Source organism: Neophocaena asiaeorientalis, unplaced genomic scaffold, assembly GCF_003031525.2.
Source record: "Neophocaena asiaeorientalis asiaeorientalis breed wild unplaced genomic scaffold, Neophocaena_asiaeorientalis_V1.1 scaffold307, whole genome shotgun sequence".
Lineage (NCBI taxonomy): Eukaryota > Metazoa > Chordata > Mammalia > Artiodactyla > Phocoenidae > Neophocaena > Neophocaena asiaeorientalis.
The window spans coordinates 47944-72525 of NW_020171817.1; the positions used below are offsets into that span (position 1 = coordinate 47944).

A 24582-nucleotide genomic window follows, 5' to 3' on the forward strand; every position below is an offset into this window, starting at 1 on the left:
CTGGTCGTCTGCAAAGTGTGAGATGGGAAAAGTTATTACTACGTTGAGCAGACGGTGCCCCTCGCCGTGGTTCTCGGGGGGCGGGGGGGTTTGGTGTGGCCTCGGTGCCGAACCCAGAGACGCCTACCCTGTGGGTTGCCCTATAGAAAGCCTTCCCGTCATTCGCACGAGCACAGGGACCGAGTGCCTTCCTCCTAGGGCCTAGATGCCCGCTGAAGGGGGTCCTCCGTGGGCGGAGCAGCCAGCCAGTCTTCGGGCCCAAGGCCAGAATTTGGCATTCGCCTCCAGAGCGGAGGAGGCTCCTTGAGATGTGGGAAGGGGATGCAGGAAGGAATAGGGAGAAGATGCCCAAGAAAAACGGCCTGTTCAGAAAATGTGCTGGTGGGAGTTGGAGGAAACTTTTTCTCTTCCTCCGCATGTTCAGATGATGACTGTATTTCAGTTCATTTGGAGTTAAATCAGCACTTTTGGTCTGGGTCAGAGCTGTCCCATAGACACATTGTGTTTCCAGTTCCCAAGAACCAAGAGTTGAATTTGTAGAACTACCAGTGGTGTAGAAAATACTTTGTAGTGTAACATAATGGACATCGATAGGTACTTTGTGAAGGGTATTATTCTCAGAGCAGCTATTCCAATTAAATGCACTACTTAAGTGAAGCCTATTTTTGTGGAATAAATCTGCCCATGGATTTTTTTCCCCTTATGTTTTAAAGAAAAACTGACATGTAGACATCGTAGGTCCGTGCAGTGCCAGTGGAGTTTTAATTTTGGAGTCTCTGTAATACTCACCAGCTAGTCCTGGGCTGAGTGAGGGACAGGACCGGGCACTTGGTATTACGTACATTCCTTAAAGTAATGTAATGTTTCATTGTGTGTGGCTTACGGACTTTTAGGTGGATGCTCCCCGAAAAAGTAACTTTTAAAGTTTTTGTTTGCTTCTTAATAGTCTGCTGTGAAATGTTTAAATAGAGATGTGTGGGTTTCTGTGACAACATTTAAAAGTTAGACTTTAAGAGCAGATTGGAGCTCAGATGGAATACGCTGTGGGCTGCCCCTCCTCTTTCCATTTCAGTTCCTGGAATGTTGGGAGCCCACGTGTGATTTGGGGGCAGGAGCTAATGAAAACATCGATCTGTGTGTATTTGCTCTGAACTGGGTAGAGGCAGGGCTGTCCTACTGCTGTAGATCTTGTGCCAGCGTCAGGTCATAGCTTCTCTATGGCCAGTTTTCAGGTCACATTGAACCTGGTGACAGTGAGGTCAAGGTTGGAGCCGCCTCCTCAAAAGGACCAGGTGGCTTTGCTCTGTTATGTGACCACAAACTGCCTGTGAACGCAGCTGCTGTCTCAGAGGTTCGTGCTGTAGCCCCAGAGGTCCAAACCCAGAAGTGCCAACTGCACGGCACCCACGGATCCATCACTAAGAGATCGCCAGGCACTTAGTACGTGCCAGACACTGGGGATCCAGTTGTAGAAAGGATGCTTGTCTCTTGTACCATGTATACTTAAATCTAGCAGGGGTTTTCCCTCACAATTGTCTTCCAGAAAAGAAGGGATTCATATTGTATTCGAACCTCTTATAAAGCAGGATTCTCTTCTCTGGCCAAGAAAGTGCTTAGGGAAGACAGGTTAGCTTGAAGCAGAATTTTCCAGTGCTTCCTTTAGGTGCTTCCTGGTGAGGTCATCTGTCAGAAAAGAGAGGAGGCAAGGAGATTTAACACTGATTTTATTGAGAAATTATGTTGAGGATGAACTCAGTTATTAAGTGTTGGGTGTTCTTACCACACTTTAGAAAGCAATACAGCAAGTAGTTACATCGTAGACATCATGAATACACACTTACCAGGTGAATGGGGAAAAAAAACCCACATGCCATAGTGTTTGTGTATAGTTAAATTCATACCGTGAATTTTATAAGTGCATGTTTGAGCATATCAGATTTAGAAGTTTGGGGGTGGCCACAAGCTTTTTGTATGCTTCTCACTGGAGAGAATGCAGAGCTGATTTCATTTCGAGGCTGCCTTGCATTTGGGGAGACTCGGTTACATGGTAGAGGAGACCTGACGGTAAAGGAGCCATGGCGAGGGGACGTGCTGAGCCACCGCCACAGAGGTGGAGCGAGGGAGCTCTCCAGAAGAAGGGGAGAAGAGAGTGGACACCAGACAGCCTGGGAGTCACTTCCTGGAGGAAGTGACACCCACCCTGAACAAATAGGAACGAGCCAGGTGGGTTGAGGGACGAGCCAGGTGGGTTGAGGGAGGAAGTGTCAGAGGAAAGGGTGTGCTGATTCCCAGGGCCCGGCCAAGCTATGGCCCTTTCAGGCACCTGGAAACTCAGCAGCATGGCCCAGTGGTGGGCAGCAAGGGAAGGAGGGCAGTGTGCATAGAGGTCAGGTGGGAGGTCAGCAGGGACCAGATCCGGGGGGAGCCGGCACAGCGCCTGGCTAAGTTTTGATTTCACGCTGAGAACGATGCGGGGTCTCTCCGGAGGGTTTAAGCAGGGGAGCAAGATTCTGCAGACACTGTGAGCTGTCCGGCTCCGTTTCCACTGCAGTGTGAAGAAGGGGTTGGATCAGAGAGCCCCACTGCCCTAGGAAATGGCTGAGCAGGTGGGTCAGGCACCCTCTGTCACTGTCACCTTGCTACAGGTGTGGACACTGCCAGCGGCTGCAGCCTACCTGGAACGACCTGGGAGACAAGTACAACAGCATGGAGGACGCCAAGGTGTACGTGGCCAAGGTCGACTGCACAGCCAGCTCGGATGTGTGCTCCGCCCAGGGCGTGCGTGGGTACCCCACGTAAGTGATGGGCGCTCGTGTCCTGTATCCGCTGGGTCTTCCTCGGCTTTTCGCCAGCCGCATTCGGCCAAGAGAGTTCAAGTTAAACTTTTGGCACCTTCTTTGTAGTTCTGAGGCGTGAGGGGATGCCGACTTTAAGCAGGCACTCCCTGTTGTTAGGGAAAGGTTATATTTACACCGTGTGTGTATTAGGTGCCTTTTTTTACTTTGTTTGGGAAAAGCCTTTAATTAGTTGAGTTTTCCTGTTTATAAAAGAATGTGTCTGTCAGACAAAAATGGCATTCTCCACGAGGTCCTGTCACATTTGACGTTCACATGTACGTTTACACGATGAGCACCGACTGTCATGAATTTTTGTCTAAATTTTTGGTCACTCTGTTAATTCTTAAGCCTCCCTTCTAGAGTTATTTCCCACGTGACCGGCCCGTGGGCTGTTTTTGTTGGAAAGAAAGTGCAGCTGTTCTGACAAGTGATACTTGCTACCTACTTCCTTGACAGTTAAAACAGTTTTTTGGTTTTAAGAACAGAAATTGAAACTGGCTTAATGAACAAAAGACGGAATTAATTTGAAGGCTGTGGGGGAAGGCTTCTGAGACTCAGCTCCATGGGTCTGGAAGTCTGTTTTTCTGCCCTCCCGCCCCCCACCCCGCTCTGCATCTCTCTGTTGCCATGGCGGACTTGGGCCTGTCGCCGATTGGCCCAGCTTGGATGGACTGTTCATTCCAGAAACCATCTTTGTGACCCGAGAAGCAGGATCTTGTCGGAAGACGGCAGCCCCATTCAGACTCAAAATTTACTGGTGGAGCGGAGAGCGCTTCTCCACAGAAGGGAAGAATGCTGTTTCCAGAAGGGTGGGGGAGGGGTTGGGCACCGCAGGTCCCCAAGTATTTGTTCAGATTGACCAATGAAGTCAATCCTTTGGGAAACCCGAGCTGCTCTTCAAACTTGAGAGGCCGCATGGAAAGTGGCAGGAGCTCCGGGCTGGAACCTGGATGGCACGGTTTAGACCCCAGCTCTACCGTGTACTTATCCTGCAGCTCTGGCCACCCACGTTCCTCAGCCTCTGAGTCTGAAGTAGGACGCTGGCACCCACCCCCCCATGACGTTGTGTGTGATAACGTGTGTAGATACCGATCTGAACATACCCAATAATGTTAAGGTTTCCTCTGACCTTTGGAGATTTGGCATTTCCATACAGGGCCCTGGAACTCTTGGTCTTTGGTGACTGTTTGCTAATGTGGGTGCAGTAACTCAAGTGTACATCAAATCAGAGCAAGAGAGACAAAACCTCCTGCTGTATGTACCTACCTGTTGGCATCACTGTCCTGTCCTCCACTGTGTTGCCTTTAAAGTAAACTCTGCTTGTATGAAGAGCATCCCAGAGCAGCAGCCAGTGAGAAGTGGGACCGGTTACCTGTTGAGAGATGGGTGGCCCTGGTGTCCACTCTGAAACAGCCGGCTGTGCGTGGCCCTGTGGCTCTCTGCACGGTAAACCACGCCATAGGGAAGGTGAAACAGGACCAGTCATAGGGCTGAGAAGGCAAGTGTCAGGGAGAGAGTAGAGGGTTCCACCTGCACCCAGTCATACGAGCTCTCTGGCTGCACCATTCAGTTACTGCACAGATGCTGTTCACAGATACCGAAAGATCCATGTTGGATCAGGTGTCCTGATTTGTTTTTTAGAAGATACGGTCTCCCCTAGAAAACCATGCACTGGTTTTGTGTTGTTAAAAAGAACTATACAATACAATGAGCTACCACTACGTGGTTTGGGAAGGAACCTCGTCACAGCCCGAGAACAGATTTTGTTCACAGAATGCGGGAGGTAGGGGCATGCTGCGTGACATGTCGTGGCCTTAGGGCATTCACAGGTGAACCTGTGTGAGCTTTTACTTCTAGGGATGTTTCGAGGCCTGGATCAGATGATGATGTAAATGCTGAGGCGGGTTGCGGAGCAGGGTGTCAGCACATTAGCTTTCAGGTCATCCCTCCCTTGTCACCTTTAACTGGAGTAAAGGATTGGAGAGGGAGGGAATTGGGGTTCCCAGGTCCCTGGAGAAGGCTGCCTACACTCGGGAAGATGTTTTGAGGTCTTGCTGTTGAGCCAGTAAAGAATCTTTATCACCTGGGAAAATGCTGGCAGGGGCAGGGCTGAAGGAGGTTCCCTAGGGCTGCCACGCAAAATGCCACTGGAAAGAACAGAAACGTATTCTCTCACAGTTCCGGAGGCCAGAAGCCCGAGATCAAGGCATCGGCAGTGCCGTGCTGCCTCTGAAACCTGTCAGGGGTCCTTCCCTGCCTCTTCCTGGCCCCTGGTGGTTGGAGGGCAGCCCTCGGTGTTCCTTGCCCTGCAGAAGCGTCACCCCAGTCCTGCTCCTGGACTTGGCCTTCTGCTGTTTGCTTGTCTCTCTCTGTGTCTGAATCTCCCCTTTCTGTACGTACTGGATTAGGGCCCACCTTCACGACCGCATTTTAACTTGATTGCCTCTGTGCAAATCCTGTTTCCAAATAGGGTCACATTCCATGGTAGCGCGGGTTAGGACTTCAGCAGAGCTTTTTGGGGACACAATTCGACCCATAACACCATCTCATCTATAGTAGTAGAACTTCCATCATTGCTGTTTTCCAGAGGGACCCAGCAATGGGGATCTTTTCCCCTGCAGTCTCCTTGACTGAGGAACAGGTCACCAGGAAAACAAGTGCCCATGTGGAGGTTTGGTAACAGCAGAAGAGTTTGGGGCTATACTTGGGGCATGAACCCCGTGGCCTGCTCTGCATTGCTGCCCTCACCTCCATGTACAGTGGGAATGAAGTCAGATGCCCCGTGAGGGAAGCTGTGCCCTCCCTAGGCTCTGTGAACTCAACCAGAATCTCAGACTCGAGCTGGTTAGAAAGATTTTTAATCCAACAACAGGAAGAGATTTTAAAAACTAGTTTTGCTTCACTCGGTGTACACCACATGAGGGAAAAGTCCCAGATTAGGTTTTACTGCATTTTAACCTTAGCAAAGGAATGGAGGATGGGTTCAACAACGCCTGCTCTGATTTCTGATTTTTAAAAAATTCTTATATAGTTTTATCGTTACAATTAATATTTAAGCCTTCAGATTTTCTTTCTTTTTTTTTTTAAACATCTTTATTGGAGTATAATTGCTTTACAGTGGTGTGTTAGTTTCTGCTGTACAACAAAGTGAATCAGCTATATGCATATGTATATCCCCATATCCCCTCCCTCTTGAGCCTCCCTCCCACCCTCCCTGTCCCACCCTTCTAGCTGGTCACAAAGCACCGAGCTGATCTCCCTGTGCTATGCGGCTGCTTCCCACTAGCTATCGATTTCACGTTTGGTAGTGTATACATGTCAGTGCCACTCTCTCACTTCATCCCAGCTTCCCCTTCCCCGCCCCCCATGCCCTCAAGTCCATTCTCTACGTCTGCGTCTTTATTCCTTTCTGATGTTTTGAGGATCCACTCTTTTCCATCCTGAAGCACTTTGGTGGCGGGAGGTACTGGGGCGAGAGGGAGGGAGTGGAGAGGGACAGTAGCCGCCTCTAGTCCTTTGTGGGCACAGCTTACGTTTCTAGAGCGTCTCAAGGGGTGGATGCGGGTGTTCACAGTCTGAGAGCCTGCTTTGGAGTCACTTGAAATGTTACACTTCGTGAAGGAAGGGACATACTGGCCGAATCGAGTTAGATTGCGTCTTTTGGTCATGGCTCTATGAGTATAAGCTGCTAGGGCAGGGGACATATATTCTTCACTGGAGACACATTGGGATGTCCCCTAGCCCATCACAGGATGTGAGCTTCTGGGTGAGGCCAGTAAGCCCATTTTCACCTGAATGCCTTCTACAGCCAGTGTGTTGGTTTTCTTGTTTGGTGTGAAACTTCATTTTAAGACCTTTGTGGGGCTAGCTATCCAAACCCACAGTTTGATTTCTGCGTATCTTAACTTCTGGCACTCCCCTGACACTGTGCATTGGGTGTCTCCTAACAAAACCCACGTACGTGCCAGGAAGCGTTAGGGGTGTGTTAGATGAGTAGGCTCGCCCCTGAATGCTAGCCTGTGTTTGTTACCTGTCAGTAGCCACATTTCCCCTCCATCCTGCCACCCTCTATTAATTCTGTCAATAGAAGAATTATTCCCTCCCCTCCCCACCTTCCTTGACGCCTTCTGTTAAGTTTTATCTGGACCGTGTTGTCCCGTCACCAGTGGAGTGACACAGGGTCTGGGCGTGTTCATCTCGGCCTCTGGTGATGTCTTTGCTCCCCTCCAAAGGCAGAGCCCCTTGCTCTGTCTGCAGATACCTAGCGTGTGTGTAAAATAGAAAAGATTCCTTCTCTGGGGGCAAGTGAGCGGGCCATATCAACCAATGTCAAGGTTGTCCTTATAGTTGGAAAGTTGAACTCTCACAGTAGCTGGATATTCATGCGTTGTAAGAGTTGAAGAGCTGACAGTGTATCCTGGAAATACATTTACTGCAGAACAATGCTATTTCTACTACGGTTGTAAATTGCTTTTCAAAATGCAGAACGTAAAAACTACTGAAGCCGGGGAAGGATAACAAATATGGGGCAGGGGAAAGCTAGAGAGCTCTGCACACCTGAACCCTCGTAGCTTTGGGGGTTTAACTCACGGCCTGATGTGTTCACCCCGGTTTTGTTTTTCAAGAATAACATAAGAAACTTATAAAAGTTCAGGATTAAGTGACTGCGTTATCACCTAGAACATTACTTTTCTTTCTTTTCCAAGTCTCATCAGAGAGGGGCAGGGCTGGGCTGCCTGCAGCCCGCCGACACCTCATTTTTGTGATTGTGCCGCTAACCGAGTTTGCTCTCTGCTCAGAGCGGTTTGAAGTGCTTTAAAATCTACTGCGACTAATCCTCTGTTACTCTTTCAGCTTGAAGTTTTTCAAGCCTGGCCAAGAAGCTGTGAAGTACCAGGGTCCCCGGGATTTTCAGGCCCTGGAAAACTGGATGCTGCAGACACTGAACGAGGAGCCCCCCGTGAGTGCACACGAAGCCGCCCCCTCTTTCTTCCTACATTTTTGGGGTAGTCAAGAGGCCAGTTTAAGTACCATCTTTTTTTTTTTTTTTTTTTTTTTTTTTGCGGTACGCGGGCCTCTCACTGTCGTGGCCTCTCCCGTTGCGGACCACAGGCTCCAGACGCGCAGGCTCAGCGGCCATGGCTCACGGGCCCAGCCGCTCCGTGGCATGTGGGATCCTCCCGGACCGGGGCACGAACCCGCGTCCCCTGCATCGGCAGGCGGACTCTCAACCACTGCGCCACCAGGGAAGCCTTAAGTACCATCTTAAAGCAACTTTTATCATAAGTAAAGGTTCACTTTTCTTTTCTTCTCAGTTTTTCTTTTTACCGTGATAAAATACACACACTATAAAATTTGCCCTGTTAACTTTTTCAGTGTACGATTCAGTGGTATAAATACGTTCAGAACGTGGTGCCGCCGTCACCACCGTCCATGCACAGAAATTTCCCGTCTTCCCGAAAGGAAACCCTGTCCCCGTTAAGCCCTGACTCCCCTCCCCCTCCGGCAGTCACTGGCGCCCAGCGCTCTGTTTTCTGCCTCTATGAATTTGGCTCCTTTAAGTACCTTATGTAAGTGGGAAAAGATGAACTTTTAACAACTTTCTGTAATGGAAAAGTTCAAACAGGCACCAGAGTAGAAAGAAGAGTCTAATGGATGGTGGGCAGGAGTGCAGGGAAGGTGGCCCCGCGTGCCCGCCTGAGCCTCGACAGTGGTTCCCATTCTGTGGGCCTTATTTTTTCTCCCCTGCTTCCCCGCCCCACGTTTGGCTGCACAGTCAGTGTCGTTTGTAAATATTTCAGGATGCAGCCCACAGATGAGGACTTACTCCTTTTTACATACCCTCCGTGCCCCCTTCACATGTAATTCAGCTCGCAGTAATTCCTCAGCACCCGAGATGGACTCGTGGCCACCCAGGGTCAGGGCCAGGCCCCCGCCCTTCCTCCCCCGGGACCTCGCTCCCGCGGGCGGTACCCACGGTGTGAATCTTCCCTTTTCTTCTCAACCCTCAGCCCCACGGCCCTAAGTGGCTTTGCTGATAACAGAATTCAATACCCTTCATACTCTCCATGTCTTAATGGCCTCCCCCCGTGGTAAGGATAATATCAGGAAATTGGGGAAACTGTATGATTTCTGAGATTTTTTTTTTAATTGAAGTATAGTTGATTTACAGTGTTGTGTTACTGAGATATTTAAAATTCAATACCCTTCATACTCTCCATGTCTTAACGGCCTCCCCCGTGGTAAGGATAATATCAGGAAATTGGGGAAACTGTATGATTTCTGAGATTTTTTTTTTAATTGAAGTATAGTTGATTTACAGTGTTGTGTTACTGAGATATTTTTTAAAGACATAGTTACATGTAGAGTGTTGCAAAGAAAAACCTGTAATCCTCCTCCAGCTGATGTTAGGAGCCTTAGTTTTGTCATAAATCACTGCGGTCGTGAGCCCTGCAGTGAGTGTCCCTTCATGGGTGGTGCTTTCGGATCAATGCTGACTGCTCAGGCCCACAGAGGCTGAGCTGTATTTTGACAGGAATAGAAAGATGGCCAGTGTTCCCATGCTGTACGTTTCTGATGAAAATATTAAGAGCATCTGAAGTCTTTGAATGTAATGTCCAGTCCAGCACTGGAGTAAGACCGTGGTATTGCGTCAGGCAGGCGCTCCCTGACCTGAAGGTTGTCTGGGCTCCAGGGCTCTTTTGGGGGCCCTGATGCTGTTGGTGTCATCTTCCAGGGTGTGGTCCTTCAGCTGTCCCCCAGATTCTGTGTAGAGGTCACAGCTAATCGGAAACCCAGCTGCTTCCCAAGTGCTACTTTATCTCACATTTTTAAAAGTTTAGAACCACACGGAGAAGAATGTCGGCATACGGTGTTGAATAAGTGTTGACCAGAGACGTGTCTAATTTTAGGCAACAGGGAAAACCACAAACCTCGCAGAGAGTAAATTTGCATCTTTGTCATGGCAAGAAAGCTGGAGGAGCAGGTGTAACTTTCACATAGGTTTAAACTTCAAGTTTTTTTTTTTTTTTTTTTTTTTTTGTGGAAATGTCCTCTGAGGGGAGGAAGCCAGTTTTTTGTTTTTTTTTTTTTCTTTTTTGCGGTACGCGGGCCTCTCACTGCTGTGGCCTCTCCCGTTGCGGAGCACAGGCTCCGGATGCGCAGGCTCAGCAGCCATGGCTCACGGGCCCAGCCGCTCTGAGGCACGTGGGATCTTCCCAGACCGGGGCACGAACCCGTGTCCCCTGCATCAGCAGGCGGACTCTCAACCACTGCGCCACCAGGGAAGCCCGGAAGCCAGTTTTAAAGGGGAGTTCATGGTCTCCAAAAACATTTAAAGTAAACTTTTCAGCAAAAAGCCAGTCTTCTATGATGACTTCATTCACGAAAGCATCTGCCAGTGTCAGAAAGACTTCATCTCATGAGCCGAACGTCTTTCTGGGGAGCGGAGCCCAAAGCACAGGCTGGGGACGGGGCAGCCAGGCTGAGGCTCACGTAGCCATCCTCAGTGGGGTACCCCGGGGGCGTGGCCACGTGGAACCCACCCCTCCCCACCTGAGACCTCAGTTACCCACTGGCCATATCTTTGTGTCTCAGAGCAGTGGGGATCTCAGATAATTGCTAGAAATGATGACAGGGTGCCTTATTATAGAAAAGTTCAAATATTCAGACTTAATACTGCAAACCGAAATTCTTTTCAATGTGAATTTTGCCTTATAAGCAAAACCTTTTTAAAAACTTCATCTGTATTTATACCTAAATAACTTAATATATACATTTTCATCTTTAAACAGGATAAATTTAGATTTTTTCCTTCCTAGCATTATGGCAGTATAAAAGGAAGTCAAAGAAAAGAAAACCTGCCATTTCTTAAGTTGTACCCCAATTTCTATATTTCCATGTTTCCTTCTGTAATTTTTCCTTAAACAGTCATAATCAAATAAACATGGTTCATTTCGTTAATGATCTTTTTATATAGTTGAATCATCTTTATATTGACCATATTTTATCTCCTGGATTTGCCATAATTCAGCTCTTCTCTGTCCATGGATATTTAGGTTATGTATATTTTTTCTGTCATCAGAAATGCTATGAGGAACATTTTTATCTTTGTAAAGGACGTTTTTCTCTTCTACTTCGGAGTGACTTTTTAGAATATATTCCCAGACATAAAATTGCAAGGCAAAAAATAAAAAAGCAAGACCACTTTTATGGCCCCTGATGAATACTGCCAGATCGCTTTCTTAAGACTCTGTAAGCCCACATTGTCACCAGCCCGGGGAGAGGGGAGGGCGACGGTTCTGTGATACACTGTGGTGTTCCCATAGTGGCCATCCCTACGTGCCGCCGAGGTACATGCTCCTTCGGTGCCATAAATGGACATTTTACTACTGCAGCCCTTTGAACATCTTATACGGGGTGACATGTAGTCTTTTGTTTCATGTTATTGGAACTTAACTGACTGTTCACTTAGCCATCACTCTTGGGCATCCTTTTGTCTGGGTACTTAGCACTTTGAAAGTTTTGTCAAGCCAGCAGTGGAAAAGAAAACTTCATGGTGCTTTACTGCTCAGCCTTGAGCTGTCAGCACTTTGAAAGCTTTTAAAGACTTAACTTAGATATTCTTTTTAATAGAAATACGAACCACTAGATAAAAACTGAGTAATAAACACCCACGTGTCTATAGCACAGTGGGGATTCAGTGGTCTTCACCTCTGCTTGCAGGCCGTGGCTGTGTCGGCCTAGACAATTGAGACATTTCGAATGGTGTGGTAGAGTGGTTAGTAGTTAGTTGTCACACTGGTGTCTGCCAGGTACTGGAGAAATGCCACTTCTTGTCCGTTCACTGTGTGTTTCTGTCCCAAACTTAGCCCCATGAACTATATTCTTGCTAAAAGTGCAGCCCATGTTTGCCCTGTGGTTTTCTCTTTGCTGCCTTCCGTCCACCTGAATCTTCTTTCTCGTCACCTTTTCTCTTTTATCAGCCCTTCAGAGTTTTACCTTCCTTCACAGGTTTTATGTTTGTATAGATAAAGGATGGCCAGGCCCTCCTGTCCTCTGATGGTTTCCTGTTCCCCGTTGTGTCCCTTTTGCTCCCTCTGTGTTTTTGGGTGCTGCTTCCTTCTGTATTCTACAAGACGTCTCAGGTCATGTTTCAAATGATGGGACAGGGTGCTGGTTTGGGGTGGCCTATCCTTCAGTTTGTCTGCTCTGTTGGGTAGGGTTTGGGGACAGCAAAGGACGGGTTCGGGCAGGGAGGCCATCACCCAGCTGCCTGGAGCATCGGTCCTCGAGCATCTGCCAAGGGTGACAAAGTCGCTTCTTTGCCCGGGGCGCCACCTCAACACAGCAGTGTCCCTCGAAGCCTCGAGGTGGCAGGGGAGGGAGGAGAGCATAGAAGGTTCCAGACAGAAGCCTCCACAGGCTCCCCTGGGTCTTCACACACACACCCAGTGACCCTTGTTCCGTCTCTTCCCATCAGACGCCGGAGCCCGAGGTGGAGCCACCCCGAGCCCCCGAGCTCAAGCAGGGCCTGTACGAGCTCTCGGCCGGCAACTTTGACCTGCACGTGGCACAAGGTAGGCGGGCGGGTGCACCGGGTCTGCACCTCTGGGCACCCCTGCCCGGGCCGTCCTCCTGGGGGGGCCTGGCTTTTCCTCTTGCTGCTTGAGGGCTGGTGGGTCGCAGCATGGGTGGCACTTGTCATGAGCTTCTCTCCCCCAACCCCGATGACATCAGTGTTTAATGCTCTTCCTCTCGGAGATGATTTCTCCTTTTGTCTCTGTCCTTAGGGAAGGGCCAGTTCTAATACTAAGCTAAAGCCTCAGGTGTGGAAAGCTCACTGATGGTGAGTGGGTGCACTTACTTGTGTACTGGCTGGACCGTGCGTCCTTGGATAAGAATGTTTGTCTATGTTAATGTTAATCATATGCTTACTGACCTGAGGCAGAAACAAAGGTTTCTCTTACCTGTTCAAACCAGAATTTATTGGGACCTTTATACCACACGAATCGAATCAGCGTAGGTGTTCGTTACACTTAAAATAGTTTTCGATACCGAATGTCATTTCTTGAAAATAGTCTCCTAAATGTCAGAATGACCTGAGTACGATTTCTAACGTTAACGACGTGTAAGGCCTTTCTTCACACGTTCGGAAGTGTTGGCTCAGCAGTGAAAGGCTTGAAAGTGCGTTCAGCCTCCTTGCTGACCTGCCCTCTCAGATGCTGCCATGGAGAGAAATCCTCCTGGGAGACGGGGTTGGAAACGCTCTTAAGAGGGCTTAAAATTGTGTCCGGCCCTGAAGCTTCCTGCTTGCTGGTAGTTGAAATACATCCCATTTAAGGTCTGACATCGCTTGTGGTGATGCTTTCAGCCGTTTTTAATGAAAGGTGGCTAGTTAATTGGTACAGATGCTCTGACAGGGTTTCTGTCCTAAGGGGAGTCGCTTTAATTTGAGACGGGCTTGGGCTCCCTGCAGCATGCGCTCCCGGGGCCACCCCGTGACAGACCACCGTCCGAAGCCCAGCCCTGACACCCCCCTACCCCCGAGCAGGTCGCCCACCGAGGGGCCGTGTGCCTGCACGCCGTGGTCTCGTGCTGCTGATGTGAGGGTCTCTCCTCGGAGAGCGGTGCAGCCCCGCCCCGACTCAGCTGCCGGGCCTCCTGTCTCCGCCTCACAGCACAAAGTAGCGACACACCTGTCTGGAGACGTGGTTTCAGCCCTGCAGATCAGCTGCTCATGTATATTTAAAATGCTTTTATTTAAATTTCTTAACTGGAGTATAGTGGATTTACAGTATTGATTTTGAAGCAAGTTTTTTTCCCCATTTCCCTCGAACGCATCATTGCCGCGGTGACAAGATGCCGCGGTGAGCGTTGCCATGGCAAAGTCCGACTCTGAGCCTGAGTCACACATCAGCGTCCGTTGGTTGGTTCTCTCCTTGGCCACAGCCTGATTTCGGTTTGGTCTCAGCCTGATGCCGTTTTGGCCCTAGGCTGGTCAAGGTAGAAGAGCCTAGGCGAAAGTTTTCAGTGCCTAAATCATGGTGTTGTGAGGCTTGTTTTTTTCCTAGCCAAGGGGAGTGATATTCAGTCTTTTTAGATCTTCTATCTTATTGTGAAATAAGACCCAGATACAGAAAACAATGTAGGGTGTAGTGAATGGCCATAGAGCGGTCACCCGGCTCAAGACAGAAAACTGCTCGCTTCCTGCGCCCCGCCCCCCGAAAGGCACTGCCCTGGCTGTAGGGAAGCCGTCACCTGCTTCATGGTGTGGAGTGCGGTCGCCCCGGTGTCTCTGTGCCCTGTGCGTTGGCCGTTGAATCTAGGGACTTCATCACTTTCTGTTTGATGTCTTCGGGGGTGTGAGCAACACTGCGTAGCTGGGAAGTCTCTCTGTGACGTCAGTGGCCTCGTCCGTCACCGCCTAGAGCCGTAACTCACGAGGGATGCAAAGCCTGCTGCTGTAATTCAAGCATCCCTTCTTCATTTTTATAGCAGGAGACACTTGCCCTCGTTTATCACTTGGTTATCCAGCAGTGCAGTTCACGTGGGAAAGACAGGCTAAGTGCCTGATTCTTTCCCTTTATCGCCCGTTTTCCGAATAATGAGTTGGGTCCCTGTTGTCCTCCAAAGATGACAGATTGGTTTTTAAGGATCGTTATGAACTCATGGGTAGAGACATATTTGATGGGGAGTCACTTTTTACCAGTTCAAGGGTTCATGCTGAACTGAGCTTTGCAGGAGGACAAAGATGAGACGCTTCCCCTCACCCTCTAGTTGGGTGGGTGTAACTCACACTCCCTCTCCCCTCCCCCGCCTTCCTCCCCCACCCCCGAAGGAGACCACTTTATCAAGTTCTTCGCCCCATGGTGTGGTCACTGCAAAGCTCTGGCTCCGACCTGGGAGCAGCTGGCTCTGGGCCTTGAACATTCCGAAACCGTCAAGATTGGCAAGGTAAGTGAAAGCCCTTATTAAACCGGAAATAGACCGCCTTTGGCTGGATTAATTAGCTGAGTAGCCCGTTATTCATTCTGTGCACAAAGTCGCAAACTTGATTTATTAATTCCATTTAGCATGCCACTTGATAATTCATTTCACCTTCACAGATGGCAGCCGGGTTTCGAGTGTGCTGGCTTTTCCACAGTCTAGAGATAAATTATGGCTTTGGCTCCTTTGTTTATTTTGAAGCAATGGCCAATTCTGAATTGGCAGCCCCAGAGCCCTTTCTGCAAAGATATGGGGCAGAGCCTTAGAGAACATTCACTGGACGTACTTGGAGACCATCCACAGTCGAAATCACCCAAGAGCTCTTTCCTAAAAGGACCTTGGGCTCTGTGCTCACACCCTGTGTGCAGCCTGCGTGCAGAAGACCCGCCCGTGGGGAGCCCTGGCTTTTGCCCTGCTGCCAGGAATTCTTTCCCACTTTACGTAGGGAAGCCAGAAGTGAAGCCTTGACAACTGGGTTTTCGGGAAATATCTAGAGCAGCTTCCGGGCCTTCAAGCACTTTTAATCCGTCCATCCTCCAGCACCTACCAGACACCCTGCCTGAATTGCTTTTATAAAAATCTCATTTTCTACCTTGCCGGGGGCTGATTTGTGTACAGGAGTAACGCTGCGTGTTCAGGAAGTGTAGCTAATAAGGTGATGTGCCCAGCACAGTGAGATGGCCAAAAGCATAAACGTGGGATTCGGACAGACCTGGCCGGCCACCCTTGAGCAGCTTCTCCACACCTCAGTCTCCCCCTTCGCAAAACCGAGACGAGATCTGACTGGGGCGGTGGTAAGGGTGACGGTAAAATGCTGAGCACGACGCTGGGCACAGAGCAGATGCCTAGGAAATTGTAATGGTTGTGAAGTTTTCACTGTTGCATGTTAAACACTTGACGTCTTTTCAGTTTTATCTTTATTATATTCCAAATACTCCTATTTAAAACACCTGCACCTGAGAATACATTTCTGAGCTAGCTTTGTGACTGGCGTGGGTCTCTGTCCACGACAGCTGGCCGTCCCCTTCTCCAGATGTCAGGCTAGGCTCCCTCTCTCCATCTGCTGACCTGCTCCCCCAAAACTGGCATTTTTGAGTGAAAAGAAATCACGTCTCTAAATCCCATCACTCTGCTCCCTAAGCTCAGGTGTATTTTGGGGTAAAGTCTCTCCAAAAGCTGAAACTTGCTGGCAGAGATGCTACAGATGGGGAGTTTTAGAAATTTTCTTTCTTTGAAAAAGTACTGAGTGTCCAAGAGCCCATTTACCAGCAAGGCTCGCGGAGAAACTGACTGGGCGCGTGATCTGTATTTCTAGGTTGACTGCACACAGCACCATGAACTCTGTTCAGGAAACCAGGTCCGAGGTTATCCTGCTCTCCTCTGGTTCCGAGACGGTAAAAAGGTACGTCTTCAGGTCTTAGTGTTGAGACAAGATGTGTGTCTTAACCACGGCTGAACAGTCGAGTGGTTTAACAGGGGTGGCGCGTTGCCAGCACAGATTGTTTGGGCACTGGTTTAAAGGAATACGCATCACAGAGCGAGAATGTCTTTCTCTTTGTTGGTAAGGCCTGGCGGGTTGACAGAAACCATCAGGCGTTATGCACTCCCGAAGCAGCTCAGCTGGCTCAGGTTAACTCTAGAATAAGCCGGATCGACGGTCCTAGGGTAACTGCTCTGATTACGACCTTTGAGAGGGGTCAGCGCTCGCTCTTGGTAAGGCTCTTAAATGCTGGCTTCGTCCCTGGCCGCTGGGCAGCGCCCAGACTTTGGAAACGCTTAGCTCTGCAGAAGGAAGGCGCTGTAAAGTTCTTTGCCCAGAGCCAGACTGCGGTTGATCATCTATGCCTTGCCTTCACCTTTGAGCAGCAGACACCACAGAGCCGGGACACCCAGACAGAGACGTCCGATGGGGGCGGGTCACGCGTGGGCAGGTGGAGGGTTGAGGATTCACAGCCCTGACGTGTCTTTGTGTCGCCTGTGTCCCGGACAGGTTGATCAGTACAAGGGGAAGCGGGATCTGGAGTCGCTGAGGGAGTACGTGGCATCGCAGCTCCAGAACACGGAGAGGGGCGCCCCGGAGCCCATCCAGCCCTCGGAGGCCCCCGCGCTGGCCACTGAGCCCGCGGCCGACCAGGTGGGTGCACGGTCAGCTCCCGCCTCCAAGCGACAGTGCAGGCACAGCACGTGGTCGGTCATTCACCTGGTGGGCTGGGGTCCACTCTTCAACACAGCGTTTTCTTGAACTCCTTTCACATGCTTGTTAGGGGGTCAGCGTAGACAGAGCTTCCCTTTAAAGAACCTGGAGTGGGTGTGAGACAAAGGATCCTGTGAGCATTTGGTGTCAGCATTTCTGGACAGTTCTTCCCTTTGATTCAGCACTCACTAACTTGAAGGTATTTGCTGTGAAAGCTGGGCTGTTGCCTCTTGGGCCCGTTCTGCTCGTTTCCATAACTTGCTGCAGTCAAGGTGGTAAAGGCCCCTGAGAGAGCTGCAGCAGAAAGGCTCTGCGCGTTGGAATGTCAGAGGCAGATCGCTGTAGGCTATTTCATTTGTCCAGACGATCGCTGACTTATCGAGGTGTCCTCTTCATATATTCAGAGCGTAAGGTTTCACGTTCGTTCGTTCTGCGTTTATCAAGCCCTGTCGCGTTCCAGCCACTGTCCTAGGCCGCCAGGACACAAAGCGAATAAGGTCGTTTTCCGCTTGTGGAGAGTGGCGGGTGGGAAGGGGGAGACACGCGAAGACGTCGGTGCTGCGACGCAGGCGGGAAGGCAGGGAGCGCCACCCCACGGGTGAGTCGGCGTCGGCCGGAGAGCCGTGGGGAAGGCCGCCTGGCGGCGCGTCAGCCGGCAGGAGTGAAGAGGGCGCGAGGAGGCCGAGGGCACCGTGCGGGACGCAGAGGGAGCCGGCGGCTGGCCCCCGGAGGGCCTTGTCCGCCAGCCGCAGATCACAGGTCTGCGGGGAGCCAGTGGAGGGCTTGGAGCCGACGTGGACTTTAAGAAAGCCGGCTGGCTGCAGCCTGTGTGGACGAGACGGAAACCGCTCTATCTGGAGACGAAGGATGCGGGGACGGTGGGCAGGGGCGTCCAGCTCCCCCTGCACAGTCGGGATGGGGGAGGGGCGGCAGGGAGAGACGGGCTGGCGGCGCCGGGTGGGAGGGAGGCGATGGGTCCCTATTCAAGGTGTTGCTTCCAGGGCTGTGGCGGTCTGCACGTGGCGACAGGTAAGAGTCCGGAGCTTAAGCCGGATGCCTGTCTAGACGAGGAGGTTCCCGCATCCGCTCCTGTAGGTAGAAACGGATGCTGAAGCCGTGGGTGAAGATGAGATTATTCGGGGAGTCAAAATAGTGTTTTCCCGGGAAAGCAGTGCTCGGATTTCCCAGCCGAGAACCATACATAAGGCCTGTTTGTCTGTCAGTGTACTTCCAAAGCCGAATGCTTGTGTTGCCGCCTCGGTTCACACAACTGCACTCCACAGCACGCCAGGTTCTTACCCGGGATGGCGGGCAGGGCGGCCCTGGTCCTGGGGAGGACGCCCCCCTGGTGACTGTCCAGCCTCAGCATGTACAGGAGCGATCGTGACTCGCTGGGGCTGTCACGCCCGGGGCCCGGGGATCAGGCTTGGAGAGCCGGCAGCCGCCGGCCCCATCCTCCCAGGGTGGGGCTGTGATGGCGCCTCCGCCCCCCAGGCCCAGCCCCTAGTGGGACGCTTGTAGGTTGGGGACCGCGTGGGTGTTAGTTAAAAGTGGAAGTTTTGGTTTAAGAAGTAAACGAACGATTTCGTAGTTAAGGGACCACGCGTCAAGGGAGCGTGTGTCGTGGTTGTAAAGGTCACCCCACATCGAGTATAATTATATACTGTGGGTGTTTTTGTCAAACCCAGAAGGGTTTCTATTTATAATGAGGCTTTCCACCACTAAGTGGGTCTTTCAGTGAGTGTGGTGTCATGTTTCTGGACATAAAGATGGCAGCGTCTGGAGGGCCCCCTCAGTGCCCCTGCGTCCTGGTCACAGACACATGGTACTTGGTGCTGGACTCGAGTGGGGCAGCCCTGGTACACTTTGCCACGTGATACATCATCCGTATTCTTTTTATTTATTTATTTATTTATTTGGCTGCATCGGGTCTTCGTTGAGGCACGCAGGATCTTCGGTTACGGCACGCGGGCTCAGTAGTTGTGTTGCGCGGGCTCTGGAGCGCGTGGCCTTAGTTGCCCCGCAGCGTGTGGGATCTTAGTTCCCCGCCCAGGGCTCGAACCCACGTTCCCCTGAAGCGGAAGGAGGATTCTTAGCCACTGGACCACCAGGAAAGTCCCCATCATCCATATTCTCACGAGAGGATCACAGATCCGTTTTTGGAGGAAAACACATAGACATAATCCTGTGAAGAGCCTCCAAGATAGAATCGCTTTAAAGCAGACTGCCGTGTGGCACCTTTGCCCTGAATTCTCCAGCCTGAGTTCAAATGAGCAGTTTTCACATTTACTTTGAATTTAAAAGTGGAAAGCAGCCTGTTGTCTGTAAAAGCACATACTGCCTATGCTTGTGTAACTAAGGTCCTTCTATCACATAGAGAAGATAATTATGAATCTGTAGGATGAGAGCGATAGAGTCGGCGGGGAAAGCAGTGTGTACAGACTTCAGGGAGGCCGGTCAGTGTCCGAGGCTCCAAGCCCGGGAGGCGCATGCTTGGGCCCTGCCCACCCAGAGCCCTGGAGACAGCGGCTGCACCTGACCCTGCCTGGGCTGGCTGGGGGCAGAACGCTGGACGTGTCCTGTCCCCTCCACGCCGCATCTCCTGGGCTCAGGACCGTGGGACCGGTGATGATGAGTCACCGCCCTTTTGTGGAGCTTGTGAAAAGTGAGCTGTGTAGGTATTTGTGTGTGGCCTCGGAGCACACATCACAGCATTTTAAAAGATGACGGACTTGTATTTCCGTGATCCCAAAGCATGATCCCCGCTCTGCTCTGCGTGGTGTATTTGAATTGTGGCTTTTCCCTCCCCCAAGGGCACTGTGTTGGCACTGACGGAAAGTAACTTCGATGACACCATCGCAGAAGGCATAACCTTCGTCAAGTTTTATGCCCCATGGTAAGTAGCTGCCGAATTAGAAACGTTGTCCTGTGTGCTTGAGTCACACCCTATTTTTCAGGCCATAGGCCAACCCTCCGGACTCAGTGTTGGGCGGATACTACCTTTACTTGTAGTGATGCTATAGGGAAAAAGGAAACGTCATTATATGTGTTAAAGTTTGGTGGTAATTCATAAAGTTATGGAGAATGAGGTTAATTTAAAGCTCAGTCTGCCCTGGAAAAAACAAAAATGGAGACTATTACCATGGCCATATAACACATGGAGACAACTTATCGTGGCCATATAACACTGAAGTTTTGTGGGATCTGGGCACTTTGCCAAATAGATGGCTTTTGGGGTTGAAAACACCATGAACGTCATGAGGTATTAATAGCTCTGCCCCTTAGTCTCTCTGGATGTTGTAGAGAAATCGAGTAGAGCTCAGCTTTCCGTTACAGCCATGCAGTCTGTCAGTCACCTGACCTTCCTGGCCCGTGGCCCTCGGGGACCAGAGCAGAGACGGGCTGCTCGGGGCCCGAGACCACGGCAACCGCAGTCGGTGGGAAGACAATAGGTTCCAGGATGTGCCGTGAACCACTGCGGCTTTGGATGCCCTTTAAATCCTTTGAACCCACTTTCCTCAGCTGTAAAACGGGGAGAACGCTTTGTCTTGAAACAACCCATTTGGAAAAATAGTGTTGAGGAGAGAGAGACCCTGTTTCTGAACACAAACACACACGTGCCATTTTCGCTTCTCACTTTGTTTCATTGCGCGTATCCGTGAGAATCAGTAACGGCAGAGATAAAAAAGTTAACGAGTGACCTGTACGACTTGCGCAGGTTTTATTCTTAAAGAGTAGAATCACTAGTAAATAATGCCTTTAAAACTGTCATGTATGTTCTAGTTTTTTTAAAAAAAAAAAAAACCCTAAAGCTGTACAGATCACGTATAAGGACAGAAGAGCCCCTTTCATCGAAGGGGAGCAGGTCATAGAGGGGAAGATGGTCAGGAAGGGGGTATAGTAACAGGTGGAAGGAGAGTTTGAGCCAAACTTAGTGGCCTCAGTGCTCACACCACATCCCGGAAGCTTCAGGGAAGCTTTGAAGTTCTTTTGAACATTTAAGACCATAAGAAATATGATCTGCTTTTGGCATTCAGGTGATTTTTTAAAACGCCCACAGTTGACCGCATCGTAGAGATGGTTGCAAAGCTGAAGCTGTTTGCAGACCGTCTTGTTGCTGTCAGTCAGGGTATCCGAAAGCCTGCTCTGGCTTGGGTTTGAATTCCGTGTTCAGGATGGGAGAGGAACTGCTTCCTACAGAAGAAACAGGCTGGGCAGCGAGGTGCAGGCGAGTGAGCTTGACGGGACCTCAACAAAGCTGTTGCTGTTCTGTCCCCAGGTGTGGGCATTGTAAGAACCTGGCTCCTACCTGGGAGGAACTCTCTAAAAAGGAATTCCCTGGCTTGGCGGAGGTCAAGATCGCCGAGTTGGACTGCACTGCGGAACGGAACATCTGCAGCAAGTACTCGGTGGGTCCACATGGATGGAAACTCATGGGGACAGAACTGGGGGCGGATCCCAAGTGGAGCTGTAATTTGGTATTGTGGACTCAACCAAGATAACTCATCCTCTCGACAAAGAGTTTTTTGTGTCCTTTGGGGATTTTTTTTCCCATTTGAGAAGCAAAAGAGCTGCTCTCTCAAAGGAAAGGCTGTCTTCTGTGAGTGCACACAGTTCAGAGGGGGTTTTCAGGCCTTGCCACCTGGGCGAAAGGCTGGCAGTACCTGAGACTCTGAGCTTGAGGGCAGGGCGCCACCTGCGCGGCCATTCTCATTGGCTAAACGGTCAGCTGGCTCGTAGCCTTCGTCGCACACACAGACACAAGGCAGTGCTCAGTGCAGAAAGTATCTGATCCTACACTTCCCCGAGAGGGCCGCACCGATGGGCCAGGCTTGGCTTCTTTATGTAACTGTTGCCTTCTTTCCAAGCTGTTGGCGCCGTCGAATAGCCCAGAAGATTTGCAATTTATATTTTTCCATTTGTGGTGTTTTTCTTAAAACATTTTTGAGGCCTCTGGAGTTTATTAGAATAGATGTATGTAGCACAGACGTCGTCTACTTAGTAGAAGATGCCAGTCATTTTTTATTTTTTTGGTGCTTTAGAGAAAGGTGAGCTGTGCTGACAAGTGTGCATCCTTGAGGCTCCTCCCTGGTGTCGCCAGGGAGCTTGTGGGAAATGCAGCCTCAGGCCCCCTCCAGCCACACCAGCTCCCCAGGCGAGACTCCACTCTAGGGTGAAGTCACTCCTTGTTGCTAATCTTGAAAGTAGGTTTGGGTTGGAAAGTGAATAAAGAGCCCCAAGGCTCTGCTTTCTGAACTCTTAGGTACTTTTTTTGATGGTCTGTACGTTCTGAAAATTTAACTATAGACTTCCCTGGGCACGACTCTTATTTAAGAAGCAACTTTGTGTTGGTTTTCAATTTTTTTTTTTTTTTAAGGTACGAGGTTATCCCACATTGCTGCTTTTCCGCGGAGGCAAAAAAGTCAGCGAGCATAGCGGGGGCCGAGACCTGGATTCCTTGCACCACTTTGTCCTGCGCCAGGCGAAGGATGAACTGTGAGCTCGGCTGGAAGCTGTCTCCTGCCTGGCCCTGGGCAGGAGCTCAGTCCTGCGGCCGCTGCCCGGTCCCTCGCGGTGGTGACTCAGAGATCCGAACGCACTAAACTTGTGCTATCTTCTCCATGTGTGTGTTTTTTAAGCCAACACACTCCACAGATTCTTTCTTAGGTTTCTCTTAAGTACATGTGTAACTCATGATCCCTTTGCAAACTAAATATTTTCAGTGGCAAGCTACCATCCATCCCCTTTAACCTTCTCTCGGTGAAATCTAAATGGTTTCCTTTGAGACTAAAATAGAGTCAAGGAAATTCCAATTGCCAGACTGTTTTTGGCTTTGGAGTTATTTTGGTGAAAGCAGCATCCGATGCAAAGCTTTTGAACCGTCCGCGCACAAGTTCTGGAAAGGTGGCCTTGCCTCGTGGCGGTATTGCGTTGCTCTGATCTGAAGGTCCCAGTTGACTTAATAACGTCGTTGGTCCGTACCTTGGAGCGGATTTAAAACACAAAACCAACCCCGTCGCCTCTGGAAGAGCCACTTTCCCAGCCCCTCCTGGATCTTCTGTCTCTGTTGATACCTCTCTCACGGGGAGTGGTGAGCCGTAATGAAAACGGTGGTACTCCTGACGCACACCTGAGTAAGGTAATGCTGATGCCGTAGTCTTGTGTGTTGATACTTGACCAATCGCTTATTACTGTTCAAGGGATACTTCTGTCCCTCCTGAGTGAGAGATTTCATTAGTTAACATGAAGCCAGAGTCCACGTGAACTTGAAGGTTCGATGGCTCACGTGGAAAGTTCCACAAGGCTTGTCCCGACTAGTCTGTTAACTCCTAGGAAGATTCTGCTTGGCTTGGCCATCTGGGGCAGGAGCCTTCCCAGGTCTGCGTATCAGGGACCGAGGAAGCCCTGCAGCCCCACAATGGAGCCCTAGCCAGAAGCAGCTTTGGACTCAGCAGTCCTCTTAGAGGCCGCGTCCTGTGCTGCGTCTGCCTTCGAGGAGGTCAGTCTTCTACTGTAAGAAGAGTGGGATTAACTTGACCTCAAGATCAAAGAAGGAGAGAGGCAGGGCCGAAGTAGGCCACCGTACCGGCGTCCGCATAACCCACGCCGTCCTGGTTGATACGGAGCACGTTTACCCTCACCCTTGGAAGTCCGCAGCCGTAGGACGAGGCTCCCTCAAGGCATGTGCCCGTAGGTTCTTCGCCATCATAACACTCGTCACCCCACCGCCCACGCTCAGGACATGTGGCCACTTGGCACAAAGTACCTGGTGGTCAGGACCTTAGAAACAAGACCCCGTCCGCCGACAACAACAGGATCCCGGCCAGCCTCTGCCTTAAAGAAAATCTTTATTAATCAATCATGTATGGTTCACAGATGTTCTTTAAAAAAGACCCCAACTTTCTAGAGAAGCAGTCCTCATGAGTGGATTCATCTTTGCCTCATGAGTCTTGCTTTAAAAAATCAAAGTGGTACAATTTGTTTACACTATGATACTTTCTAAATAAACTCTTTAAAAAAGTCTGGTCTTTCCTTAAATGTTACAGCGAAACATATAAAATAGACAATAAATTATAGTTTATATTTACAAAAAAGCTGTAAGTGCAGTTATAGATCATAAATGTGTTATTTAATCAGTTTAGTATGAAATTGGTTTCCGAGTACATGATCGTGAAAGAGACATTTAAAAAATATTCTCAGGCTTAAGCTGAGTCTTACTTTCTACAGGAGAAAACCGTGATTTCGGTTCCTAAACCGCATACCCATCCTAATCTCTTCCTAAGGCTAGGTGCCCCTCCTCAGCTCGTCGCCTGTGCTGGTCTAACCCCAAGATGCGGGACGCTGTCCAGTGGCAAGGAACTGTTTTACCGACACAGATGAGGGCTGACATTCCTGACGTAAACGTGCTTTTTCAAAGAGCCGTCCCTCAGGGGAAGAGGTGTGGGCGTGTAGCTCGGTTAAAATGATGGCTTTAAAAAGACTTCTCATCCCCGGAGCCTCGCCTCAAAGTGGGATCACTTTAGTCTCTGTTTTTGGTCCTAGCAAAGAAAAACAGCAAATGCT

At 50.1% G+C, this 24582-nt stretch overlaps 1 protein-coding gene across 2 annotated transcripts; it reads left to right on the forward strand.

Moving 5' to 3' along the window:
• The first annotated feature begins 936 nt into the window (after nucleotides 1-936).
• Nucleotides 937-24040, forward strand: TXNDC5 (thioredoxin domain containing 5). Of its 2 annotated transcripts, XM_024738529.1 has the most exons (10): nucleotides 937-2223; nucleotides 2646-2795; nucleotides 7692-7797; nucleotides 12319-12415; nucleotides 14677-14792; nucleotides 16141-16227; nucleotides 16816-16959; nucleotides 19833-19915; nucleotides 21299-21428; nucleotides 22397-24040. In XM_024738529.1, the coding sequence occupies exons 2-10, from the start codon at nucleotides 2707-2709 to the stop codon at nucleotides 22517-22519; spliced, it is 975 nt and encodes a 324-aa protein (XP_024594297.1). In that variant the 5' UTR covers nucleotides 937-2223; nucleotides 2646-2706; the 3' UTR covers nucleotides 22520-24040. The 2 variants fall into 2 exon arrangements, with proteins under 2 accessions (XP_024594297.1, XP_024594308.1); XM_024738540.1 differs by lacking the exon at nucleotides 937-2223 and having other exon boundaries at nucleotides 2245-2795.
• Nucleotides 24041-24582: the final 542 nt, after the last annotated feature.